At 46.0% G+C, this 13405-nt stretch overlaps 1 protein-coding gene across 2 annotated transcripts in view; it reads left to right on the top strand.

The window, feature by feature from the left end:
• tfeb (transcription factor EB) overlaps window positions 1-13405 on the top strand; it is a 114450-nt gene that overhangs the window by 99018 nt on the left and 2027 nt on the right. For both annotated transcript variants that reach the window (XM_048612001.1, XM_048612002.1), the window contains 4 exons: window positions 4644-4749; window positions 10618-10674; window positions 11548-11623; window positions 13033-13180. In XM_048612001.1, coding sequence (XP_048467958.1) covers window positions 4644-4749; window positions 10618-10674; window positions 11548-11623; window positions 13033-13180 — 387 coding nt within the window. The remainder of the gene's footprint in view (window positions 1-4643; window positions 4750-10617; window positions 10675-11547; window positions 11624-13032; window positions 13181-13405) is intronic.

Genomic DNA, 13405 nt, shown 5'->3' with positions numbered 1-13405 from the left:
CCGCACTGTCGGAGGGTCAGTGCTGAGGGAGTGCCGCACTGTCGGAGGGTCAGTGCCTAGAGAGCGCCGCACTGTCGGAGGGTCAGCGCCGAGGGAGTGCCGCACTGTCGGATGGTAGCGCTGAGAAGAGAGAAAGCAGTGGGATTGATAGAGATGGAGAAGGTGAAATGGAGCTAGTAATAACGACAATGTGGAGCATCAGAGACAGAGTGAGGGAGAAATGGAAACCAGAAGGAGAGAGACCAGATAACTGACAGGCACAATGACATGGCCCAGCACAGACTCAGAGAGACACTCCATCAGCCTTTAGAGAGCAGTCGTTTCTGACCGGGACTGCAATGGTCATCAGAGGAGAAGGGACACTTCCTTCCTACTCTGGGAGAATCTCAGTGGACAGTGCAAAACCTGATAGCCCATTCAGTTCATGAGCAGTTTTGAATGTGTTTCCTGAGATTAGAGACACTAAACTGTTTTATTGACTTTAACAAATAGCTAACTGGGTCAGATGCTGTGCGATTAGAACTTACCTTGGAGACTTGTGCTTTTTTTAAAAAAAAAGTGCTGAGGAGATATTTTGCAGATCACTGACTCGAGAAATTGCTCTGTTTGGACTTATTAACCTGGAGTCTAAGACCCAGGTGGAGCTGGCTTAATGTCTGATGTTTCTTCCCTGAAACAGTTAAGTCTGTGAGAGAGTCCTGGGCGGGATGGCTGGACCCGATCTCTCGCTCAGCTCAGGGACTGTTCATAAGGTGTGATCGCTGCCACCTATAGGTATTCAATGCATCACAGCTGTGCCAGCTCCCACCCGTGGATCTATTCTCACCTTGGACTGACTGTGAAGTGTAGTAAACCAGAGAACAGAGGGTGCCACACAGAGCAGGAATGGACACGTTTCTGAGTTTGTTACGTCTGTAAAGAAGTGTTTTCCAGAAGCAAGAGTCTTGTCCACAGACCTGTATATTACTCCTTCCCAAACCCGGGAGAAAGTGCATGGCATTCTGGGCTGCCTCTCCCCTCAAGCTGCACCTTTGTCATTTGTTGGAAAGATTGATTCACCAGAATGAATCTGGGTGGAGGAGGTGTGAGGACAGGGGGCACGGGAAACAGCAAGCTGAGTTTTTGACAGTTTTGTTGGCCCAGGATATAAAGGGATACAAGAGGGCTTTTGTCACATAGTGGTAGCGTCCCTATCTCTGAGCAAGTCCGACCTGCTCCAGAGGTGTGTATTAACATCTCTGAACAAGTCGATTTTTTTTAGAAGACAAAGTGTTTAAGGATTACAAAGCGATGGCACACAGATGGAATTCAGACGAAGTCAGTGTCATCTAACTGATATAGAACAGGCAGAAAGTGTGGAAAGAGTGTGGGAGGCAATGGCCTCGTGATATTATTGCTGAGCTGTTAATCCAGAGATCCAGGTAATGTTCTGGGGATCTGGGTTCAAATCCTGCCACGGTAGATGGTGGAATTTGAATTCAATAAATATCTGGAATTAAAAGTCTAATGATGACCATGCCAATTGTTGGAAAATCCCATCTGGTTCACTAATGTCCTTTAGGAAAGGAAACTGCCATCCTTACCTGATCTGGCCTACATGTAACTCCAGACCCACAACAATGTTTTTTGACTCTTAACTGCCCTCTGGGCAATTAGGGACGGGCAATAAATCTTAGCCAGGGATGCCCACATTCTGTGAATGAATTTAAAAAGAAAATTAGCCTATTGCGTCCTGACCGACCCTCCGATGATCTACCCACCCGTGCTACCCTCTCCCTGTAACCCCACATTTCCAATGGCCAATCCAGCTATCTGCACATCTCTGGACTGTGGGGCAAAACCCCATGCAGACACTGGGAGAATATGCAAACTCCACACAGACATTCACCCGAGGGTAGATTCAAACCCGGGTCCATGGCGCTGTGAGGTAGCAGTGCTAACCACCGTGCCACCCTGAAGGTGCTGTGTTTCCATCAGATAGTCTAACTATTGTAGAGACTGATCTAAGAAATCAGGAAGATCAGAGGGTAAAGGAAAGTGTCCCATCCCTAAGAAAATAAAATCTTCTGCATTGAAAAGAGAGCAGCAGGGTTGGATTTGAAGTTGAAATTCTGTGTAAATGGTGCAAAAGCAATTCTGTGAATTGTGAGGGAGTGTTTAGTTGCTGTCAGCATTAGTTTGCTGTTAATATGACTGTATGCTTAGTTTTATAGTCTGCATGAAGCTATTTATTGCTGCTTGGTCTCAGTTTGGGCACGAACAGATGATTGTTGTGTGCGTCTGCGATGAGATGAGAGAGTTTGGAACGTGGCTTGTTTGTCAGATCCTGGGTGTAGGCTTTTCCAGGGCTCTGCTGGTTTGTTCAGGGGAGGGCTTATCTATAATCACATGTAAGAAGGCCATGCTCTGAGTCTCCCTCAGTGCGAGTGTCCCTCGATCAGCCTTCTCTTCACCAAAGAAAGCAGCACAGTCTCTCCAGCCTCTCTTTCTCGCTAAACTGCTCCATTCTGGGCAATCTCCTGTGCAACCCCTCTGGTGCTGTCACATCTGAAGAAGAATCATAACATTAACACTGTTTCTCTCTCCTGAGTTGCTGAGTATCTCCTGGACTTTCTGTTTTTATTCCATTAACTTACTGAACTCTCCTGGTTTTTATGTTCCACACAAGCCTCCTCCCAGCCTTTACATCCCACCCTATCACTATACCCTTCAATTCCTTTCTCCGTCCGGTTTACCAAACTTCCCACTAAATGCATTCACATCATTCACCTCAACGACTCCATGTGGGAGTGGATCCACATTCTCACTCTTTCTGAGTAAAGAGGTTTCTCCTGAGCTCCCTGTTTGTGACTGTCCCATGTTTGTGTGCTCTGTCCTGGTCTGTCAAAAGTGGAAGCATCTATTTCAATGTTGATTTTGTCAAAGCATTGGATAATTTTAAGAACCTCCATTAGTCAGATGCTGCCTTTCTCTTTTTGAGCAAGTGATGAGCTGAGTCCTTCCTAATAAAGATGTTGAGGTGCCAGTGTTGAACTGGGGTGGACAAGGTCAGAAATCACACGACACCAGGTTATAGTCCAACAGGTTTATTTGAAATCCCAAGCTTTCAAAGTGCTGCTCCTTCATCAGGTGAAGTTCCTAACAAACAGGTGGAAACAGAACACTTTTTTCTGCCTGTATTACCCTGTAGGTTGGTGGGGAGGCTAATGGAAGCCAGGAAATTGACCCAGTGCTGGGGGCAGGACTGAGTGGCATGTCATGAGGTGATCCTGGTCCCTGTGGCTGGGTTAGTTTGGGAGCATCTGCAAGCAGCAATGTGATCAAGAGTAGCCACTAGTACGTTAACAGAAGGTGAGGGATAAGCATTGACTGAGACATTGGGGCGAATGCCTCTGATCTTTGGATAGCATTCAGGGATGGCATGGTGGCTCAGTGGTTAGCACTGCTCCCTCACCCGGAACCCAAGTTCGATTCCACCCTCGGGACTGTCTGTGTGGAGTTTGCATGTTCTCCCCGTGTCTGTGTGGGTTTCCCCTTGATGCTGTGGTTTCCTCCCACAGTCCAAAGATGTCCAGGGTAGGTGGATTGGCCGTATTAAATTGCACTTGGATGTGTAGGTTGGGTGGGTAGGCCTTGGGAACTGCAGGGATAGTGTAGGGAGATGGGTCGAGGTGGGATGCTCTTCAGAAGGTCTGCATGGACTTTTTGGGCTGAATGGCCAGTTCCCAAATGTGGGGATTCTATGAAATCAGTTCAAAATTGCTGAATTGATGTGCTGCTGGCACAGATACTAGTTTACGTACAATTTACATAACATGGAGTCAGATGTCCATCAGTGAGGCCATAGAGCACCTTGATTTAACATGGAATTTGTTGAGGCACCTCCAGCAGTACGGCAGTGGCTCAGTATTGTACCAAGGTGTCAGCCTAAGTCCTGAGCTCAACTCTCTGGAGTGGAACTTGAACCCACAGCCTCTGAGTGAGTGCTGAGTGTTACCCATCAAGGCACAGCTGGTCCTCTGAGAGTGAGCTGAGCTCTGAATGATGTTAAAGTGACACAAACAGTTCTGTCAGATTCTACACAACCCTTGCCCATAGTTCATGAGGTGCCTGCCAACAAGAGGCTAAACGTTGCACCCAAACTGAAAAGAGCAGAAATTGACTCGGTCTGGCCCTGGAGGAGAGTGGGGACTGTCTACCCTCTGCCTTCCTGAAGGCCTCGTTCATCTTATTGATGTTACTTGTTACACGTCCCATTGAACAATGGGGCAAGGGCCAGTCGCAGTTGGGTTTGGATTGGGTCAGGGGTTGGGGAGACTCCAGGCCAAAGTAAGGTGGAGGTGAAACCTTTCATCCTGTTAGACACTGCAACAATAATGACAACACTTTGCATTTGTATGGTGCCTTAATGCAGTAAAACATGCCAAGCTGCTTCTCAGAACTATTATCAGACAGAGTTAGACAGCGAGTTACAGAAGATGGTCCCAGGAAAGGTGGACAAAATCTTGACCAATGAGGCTGGTAATTAAATTGCAACAACGATATTCTACATTTACTGTGGACAGGATCCACATAATATTGTTAAAACTTCAAAATTTCCAGTCAAATTATTGATACATCTTGTTCTATTTCTCTCCCTCCAGTTGCCACTTTCCACTAGTCATTTGGAGGTTTACACAAACCATGGCATTGCAGCACCCACAAGTACTTCATGTCCGGCCAATATCACCATCAAACGGGAAATGTCAGGTAAACTGTACTATAGCAACGCAGCGTAGATTGAGCTTTACTCTGTATCTAACCTCGTCGTGTCCCTGTCTTGGGGGTGTTTGATGGGGAGAGTGTAGAGAAAGCTTAACCCTGTACCTAACCGCGGGCTGCCCCTGTCCTGGGAGTGTTTGATGGAACACTGGGCATCTGATTTGGGGATCTGAGCCTTTCCCAGTACAATATTATAGAGAAACAAGCCCAGTGTAGAAATATGTGTCCCTGCTGCTCCAGAGTAAAGAGTTAGCATTACAACCTGTTGTCGTGAAGCTACTGGTTTGTTGTTTTAAAAAAAACCCACCTCATTATTCACTCATTATCTTGATGGAAGAAAATCTATTGTATTCACCTGGTCTGGTCTATGTGGTCAAGTTGGAATTGACATTAAATGCTGCCGTTACCAGTAATCATATACCCAGATGTTGCAATCTTCTCTGTTAATTGTTTTAACATTTTGAGGCCAAAGCCTGCATTCTTTAATCCTAACTTTATTGCAATTATCCATCAATCCCACCCATTCCCTTCCTCACCTTCTCTCCCAAATCACCTCCCTGGGCAGGAAGATCTCGATTGGTGATGGAACTCTTCTGTCTCATCACTTGTTCAGCTTTTTCCTGTGTTCAACTGGATTCAAATTGGTGAAACATTAATTGCAGCAGTTCAAATTTATTATTGCCAAATAAATCGAGCCCAATTTCTCCAACCTCTGCTAAGTATGTCAGTTTCTTATGTTGACTGACTGCAATGAATGGGACCACTGTGAGCGCATTACTGCAAGAGTGGGACCAGAGGTTCTCCTTGTTCCTGACCATAAAACCATAGAAGAAGCCACCCAGTCTGTGCTGCCTCTTTGAAAGTTCTGTTAACTTATTTTCACTTTGCTTGTTCCCTAAAGCACTACAAAGTTATTCCCACTAATAACTTGGCTAATTACTTTTTGAAAGTTTATTCAATCATCGAATGTGGGTATTGTTGGATGGTCCAGCATTTCTTGCCCATCCCTAGTTGCCCCTTGAGAAGGTGGTGGTGAGCTGCCTTTTTGAATCGGTGTGGTCCATATGCTGTAGGTAGACCCACAAAGCTGTTAGGGAGGGAATTCCAGGATCTTGACCCAGAGACACTGAGGGATGGTGATATATTTCCAAGTCAGGATGGTGAGTGGCTTTGAGAAGAACTATAATCCCTGCAAACAGTGTCTGCTGCACCTCTCTATGGGGGAGGGTTGCTGACACCACCCTCCCTACTTGTAGGAAGCCTCACAACCTGCTCGCGCCAGTGTGGTCAAAGAAATCAACTTGCCGCTCTAACTGGAAGAGTCTCTGGTAGTTAACAATCTGTGGTTTATTGCATGTTAACAACTAGTTACAGGTTACACTGATGTGATGGATGTTGTTACTGAGACCATGAGGAGGATCTGGCTGGTACGTCTCACTGCTCTGCCCACAGGTCCATCTGATATCACCAACGTAGGTGGTGCTTAAGGCAGTCCCCAGTATTAACCCTTTCAGACCCTTACACCCTTCTATAACATCTACCATTACAGGTGATATAATTAAATGCATTTTTGGGAGATTAGCTTAGTGCTGTGAGTAGGCTGTGTTCACCCTAAGTCTTCCTTCCCTTTTTACTGAAGTTAATTTAAACTCTGCTCCCCCAATGCGGTGAATTCCTCATTCACTCCTTCTACCATCTAACTTCTCTCTTTGTTGAATATTAAGCAACACTCCACCCCCCGTGGATTGTCTGGCCCCCTGTTTGCTGGCTCTCTCAGAATGGTTCAGCAAGAGACAGGATTGGCTGGCGTTATTATTGATGCCCAGCTCTCGCACTCGGTGCTTTGGATGCAGGATTGAGCAGTCCTTTCACCGGAGGTAGTGAATGCAGGGTCGACATGTCTGTGCCTAATCCTACCCCTAATCTTATCACATGTTTCTGGAGTTTACTGATGCGGCTTCTTTGGATGTTTGGTCACAGCTTCTGCTTGGCCTTTGACAGGTGACCAGAAATGTCCAACCTATGAATCCAGCGCGAAATAATTTATTAAATCCTTACTTATCTCCTGCCCTCGCTCTCACTCTCATCACTCTGTTTACTCTCGCCATTTGCAGTTAATTTCTGACTTTGCCCTCAATACATATTCTTGCTTCTCACTCTCGGCTTAGTGAGAAAGAAATGGGGTTAACTCCCACTCAGGGAAGTTCTCCCTTCTGTGCTGGCCAATGTTTATTCCTCAATTACCATCATACATACCGATTATCTGGTCATTAATGTGGACTGAAATGGTTGAAGAAAGCAGCTTATTGCTGCCTTCCTTAGGACAAGTAGGGATGGGCAATAAAAGCTGGTCTAGCCAGAGACTTCCACAGTGCTTGAATGAATGAAAAAATACACTTCACAAATATTTCATTAGTTTTATTGGGCCATGACTGTGTGGAAGGGGTGGTAGAATTGCAAGTGATTTTGTTTTTTTCTTTAAATGGGCCTGCTGTCTAACAAAACTCAACCATTTCCTACAGAATCCACTGTCCAATGTTTTTCAACCTTTGCTATCTGTCCCCTCTATTCCTCCTGGCTGCCCCCTCCTACTCCATACTCCCCTGGATTTACCTGCCTACTCCGTACTCCCCTGACCACACCCTCCCACTCCGTACTCCCCTGGCTTTACCCGCCCACTCCATACTCCCCTGGCTTTACCTGCCTACTCTGTACTCTCCTGACCACACCCTCCCGTTCCGTACTCCCCTGACCACATCCTCCCGCTCCGTACTCCACTGGCTTTACCGGCCCACTCCATACTCCCCTGGCTGCCCCCTCCTACTCCGTACTCCCCTGGCTTTACCCGCCTATGCCATACTCCCCTGACCACACCCGCCCGCTCCGTACTCCCCTGACCACACCTGCCCACTCTGCACTCCCCTGCCTGCAAACTTTAGGGGATTATTTGAGTGTATTTTCCCACGGTTTAGAAAGTAACGTGCATTCCGGTTGGTGGCCCCCTCCCAGAAAGAAACTCCTCACTTTCCATCCTTGCTGACCTCCAATGGCATCCCTCATTTCAAGAAGAACTTTCTTGTTGCAGAACCCTTCAGGATAACATGCTGAACCCTAGACCCAACCCAACAAGCACATGTGTACCTTTGAGTTTAAGGACCCAAAATGATCTCTAAATGCCAGTTGCCTCTCAACTTGGGTACATGGAGTTAGCTTGGTCGGAGGAAAGCTTACGAGATTAGAGAGTAAGGGGAGACTTGACTGGACCGTGTTTCCCAGTTGCGTGACTTGGTGACTGTTGTCAACACATTCATGGGTTTCTGCTTGTGATGGACTTGTGAAGGTCCCTCGTATCTCCTGGAATTATTGATATGTCTCCCAGATGCTGCTTCGAGTTAAACCAGGGAAGAAAAGAAATCTCAGAGGGGCAGGAGAATTATATTTTTTTTAAAGTTTGTTTGTTTGTTTATTAATTATAAGAATTTTGGAGATACATAGACAATTGGAGGTCACGAGTTTGACCAGCACCATTTTCAGGCTAGTCTCCAATTGATATTATTGATCAAAGATGAAAAGCAGTGCCTTATTGCTTTGCTGCCACTGAGCCAGGTCACTAAGTCGGTGACCTCTGTAAATCTCCCAAAACCAGTTAGTCTCACATCTTCTTCAGAATCCTCCTAACCTCTGACTTCAAACTTACACTCTGTGTCCTTCTGCAAAAATGATTCTCAATTCCTTGTCCTCCATCTGTCTTACTGATTGAGCAGCGTGAAGTAAATACAAGTTGGAACTCGATGAGGGGATTTTCCTGACCCAATTTTCCTGCTTTCAGTGCCATGGAGGTCATGGCTATAGGCAGGCACAGAAGTTTGAAAATCACTTGATTTAGATCATCGGAGCATGTGGCAGCACCCTTCAGGGACAGAGGAACAGAAAGTATTCTCCTGACAGACCTTCCTTCCCCTTTGCATACACTCTCAGGAACATGTGATGATGAAGCAGGCCATTCAGTCCATCAGTTTTGTCAGTTTGTTAAGATTGTGGCCGTTTGGAATTCCATATTCTTACCTGCTGAATAAGAACCTATCTGCCTCTGCCTTAAAAATATTTAATGACCTCACTTTCACTCCATCTGAGGCAGACAGTTCCAAAGCTTACTCACTCAAAGATACTTACAGCACAGAAGGAGGCCATTCATCCCATCATGTCCCTGCCTATCACCATAGATCTGACTGAACTATTCCCATTTTCCAGCCTTGGCCCATAGCCCTGGAGGCTTTGGCAATACAAGTTAATATTTAAATACTATTTCATTGTTAGTCTCTGACTCAGCCATCTTTCAGGCAGTGAGTTTCAGACTCCAACTGCCCTCTAGGTTGGAAACATTCTCTTCAACTCTCCTCTTAGCCTCTACCTCTTACCTTCAATCTATACCCCCTGCTTATTGACTTCTCTGCTAATGGAAACGTTGCCTTCATATCCATTTCATAATCTTATCCACCTCCATCAGGTTTCCTCTCTACGTTCATTACTCCAAAGAAAACAGCTCCAGCCGGTCCAATCTCTCCTCATAGCTCAGAGCTGACAGGACAGGCAGCATCCATGTTCGTCTTCTGTGCACCCCCTCTAGGGCAATCACATCCTTTCTATGTCCTAGTGACCAGAACTGCTTACAGTACTCCACATTGGCCTAGTCAGCATTTTATACAGTTCCAGCATAACCTCCCTGGTCTTGTATTCAATGCCTTGGCTGATATACCACTTGTCTTCTTAACCACCATATCTACCTGTGCTGCTACTTTCGGGGATCTGTGGATATGCACACCACAGTCCCTTTGATCTTTAGTACTTTCTGGGGTCCTATTCGTAGATTAACCCCTTGCTTTGTTAGACCTCCCCAAGTTCACTGCCCCTTTCTTTTCCCAGTTGAATCTCATTTTGCCACTGCTCTGCCCAACAAAGCAGTTATACCCTCCTGCAGTTTATGGCTATTTTAACATCCAACCAATTTTTGTGAAACTGCAAACTTCTCAATCACACCCCCTACATTTAAATCCAAATCATTAATGTACACCACAAACAGCTGGGACCCCAGCACTGAACCCTATGAAACTCCAATGGAACCAGACTTCCAGTCACAGAAACATCTCGCTGCAATCACTCTCTGCTTCCTGCCTCTCAGCCAGTTTTTAATCCAATGCACCACTTCTTGGATTCCATGGATTTTTACTTCCTGGACCAGTCCGCTGTTAGAGTCCTTAACAAAAGCCTTGCTAAGGTCTGTATCCAAGTCCAAGATCACATCAAATGCATTCCCCTCATCAACACTTTTGGTTACCTCCTCAAAAATATTTTCATTCAAATTTGTCAAACATTTGTCGTATTTCTCCCCAATAACTTCCACATCCTCAAGTTGCACAACCTTCTGGGCAAAAAACTCTTCTCATCTCTGCCGCCCAAGTTTTTAATTCCGTGTCACCCAACCCCAGATGTGGACTCCCCCATAAGAGGAAACCTCTTTTAAACATGTCCACCTTGTCAAGGACTCTCAGGATCAGATCCATTTCAATCGAGTCCCCACCCCCTCACTGTTCTAAACTCCAGGGGAAACAAGCCCAGTCTGTCCAACCGTTCCTCATTAGACAACTCACTCGTTCCAGAAATCAAGCCAGTAAACCTCCTGTGGACCACCTCCAATGCATTGCTTCCTTATGAGAGGCATTGGCTGAGTACATCATTCCAGAATAGTTTGACCCAGGGATCACGGTGATACAGGTTGAGACTGGTCTGGAGAGCTGTGCTATCACATGTAAGTAGCAGATGTGACATTATTGTGATCGGTTGTCTGTTTTTGGCTAGATGCAGAAGCACGGGCTTTGGCTAAAGAGCGACAGAAGAAAGATAATCACAACCTGAGTGAGTAATGTTCCTTCAACTCCTACCCTTTTGCGTCAGTCCTGGGGAGCCAGCCGGAATCTGTGAGGTTAATTTTAACCTGCAGCTGATGGAAATGGTGTGTGTGGAAAGGGTTCATTTTGACTGTGGTCACTTGTGGGATCAAGACCGAGGTGTTCTTAAACCTGCTCCCTCCGGATGTTTTGTCGTCATCATATTCACGGCCAACCAAGGCTTCCATTGAAAGCAGGCTGCGCCTTGACTGTGATACTTGCAGCTTGCTGATATAATTTCTCAGGGAGCCAGACTGTGATAGGATGCTGGAGGAACAGGCAGAGGGGATGTGCAGAACAGGCTGAGGTGAGCATTTTTCACTTTAGTTTTTAGGATGATTCGGGCTGTTGGGATGTAAGACAATCCATTCCTCAGCCTTAACTTCTTGGCCCTACTGACCACAACCCTCTTTATGCTGCTGTCTTTATAGAAACACCTCCCCCTTCAAGCCACTCGCCTTCGTTCCTGTCTCCTCCAGCCAAATTCCCAGCACCCCTCGACCTCCACCAAGCATTGGGTTATTCCCAGAACCCAGGCCAGCTTCAGGTGAGGCCCCATGCATTAACAGGATTATTAGTGAGAGCAATAGGAGGCATTGAGCTAGAGGTCAGCATTTCCTCATGACCAGAGGGGATTGCTGTTTCTGCACACTCCTGGGTGGGTCATAGTGGCTGTGTGGAAACACATTGTTCGCCTCTTTATCTGTCCACTGCCTCTGAGCTCTCTCACCTGAGCTCCAGGGATAGAGAGCCAGTTTGACTAAGAGACACGTTATTGAAAATAATTTGCATTGTTATTTTGTTTTCTCTTTTCTCATTTTGGTTTCAATTTTCTTCCAAGTTGAACGCAGGCGAAGGTTTAACATCAATGATCGAATAAAAGAGTTGGGAATGCTTATCCCCAAATCCAACGATCTGTGAGTAGACAAATCTTCCGTCATTCATTTTCAATGGTCAGCTCATGGAGGGATTTGAAAACGAGGAGGAAAAAGTCAGATCAGCCTCGCTTGACTGGGAACCAATAGAGGTCACCAAGTACTGCACTGAAGGGATGGGACTTACTGTGATTTAAAATATAGACAGCAAGTTTTGTGCAAGCTGAGCAGGAGAGGGGCATGCTAGCCTAGTGGTACTATCACTAGACCATCATTCCAGAGACCTTGGAAATGTTCTGAGGACATGGGTTTGAACCACACCATGGCAGGTGGTGGAATTTGTATTCAATAAATAAAAATATGGAATCAAAAATTGAAGGATGGCCATTATCTGTTGTTTAGCAAAATCCCACCTGGTTCCCCTTTAGGGAATGAAACTGCTGTCCTTGGCCTACAGGTGACTCCAAACCCACAGCAGTGCCCTCTGGGCAATTGGGGATGGTCAATAAATGCCTACATCCAGTGAATAAATAAAAGAAAAACTTACAATGGGCTGAAGTGCAATTGACGGGCCAAGAGTGGAATTGAGCCATTTCTGAAGTGAAAATGTGATCCTTATAATGGTGTGACTTGGAACTCAAGTATGACACCACAGTTTCAAACAATTTGGCATCATCTCAGGATGGATTAGAAACCAGGGACCAGCATTTCAAGCAGGGTCCAACATATATTGGCCTCAGTCTTTGCAATATTTAATCAGAGTAAGTTTGTGCTCATCCAGGATGTCAGGGGAACAGAGAATTTGACCAGAGTAGAGGGGTAAAGAGAGGTGCCACAGAGAGAGAGAGCTGGGGCTTCAGAGTAACTGTGAGCACTAATATCCTGCTTTCTGGTGATGTATGCTATCCTGTGGAGTAGAGAGAGCTTAGTCACATTCAATCCACACGCTCATCATTTTAAGATTCAGTTTGTGCTCTCTTCAACCTCTCCCCACTGCCCCCAGTTACAGGGTCTGTGATGATGTTCTGGTTCAGTTATCTGGTTGTGTTCACAGCCTTGAGTTTATTTATTTATTTATTTATTCCTGGGATCTGGGTGCTCGGACAAGGTCAATATTTGTTGCCCATCCCTAACTTCCCTTTAACTGAGCAGTTGCATTGGCCACTTAAGGGGGAGGTTGAGAGTCAATCTCGTTGCTGAGGGTCTGGAGTTCCCTGCAGGACATTAGTGAATACCTGGAGATCTCCATATTGATGAGGTCAAGTAGGAAATTCGTTAGTAGGATCTGGATCAGCCCCAAAAGAAAACTGGTTATCTCTTACTGGGACATACAGTATGGAACTGCTGATGCTCCTTTACATTTACATCTACACTATTCCGTGGTGATCATTGAGGGTGTGTTAAACAGCTGTGACACAGTAGATTTTTAGTTTTTAACTTTGCACTTGCAGTGACGTTCGCTGGAACAAGGGGACGATATTGAAAGCCTCTGTGGAGTACATCAAAAGGCTCCAGAAAGAGCAGCAAAGAACCAGGGAGATGGAGGGTCAATCGAAGAGGCTGGAGATAACCAACAGCCACCTCCGCTTTCGCATTCAGGTAAGAGAAAGCTGCTGTTGCACAAACTACCAGGTTATCATTCACAATAAGCCACAGATACTCAGCTAAGGCTCAGTATGTGGTAGTATCTCCTCTAGCTCAGAGAGATGTTCATTTAAATCCCAGTCCTGGGACCCGGGCTGGTAATCACACCTGACACCCCCAAGACAGTGCTGAAGGAGCGCCGCACTGTCGGAGGGTCAGTGCTGAGGGAGCGCCGCACTG

This window comes from Rhincodon typus, chromosome 25, assembly GCF_021869965.1.
Source record: "Rhincodon typus isolate 14 chromosome 25, sRhiTyp1.1, whole genome shotgun sequence".
Lineage (NCBI taxonomy): Eukaryota > Metazoa > Chordata > Chondrichthyes > Orectolobiformes > Rhincodontidae > Rhincodon > Rhincodon typus.
Note: the sequence above shows the minus strand (reverse complement) of the source record. Positions and strands in the feature narration are given on the sequence as shown.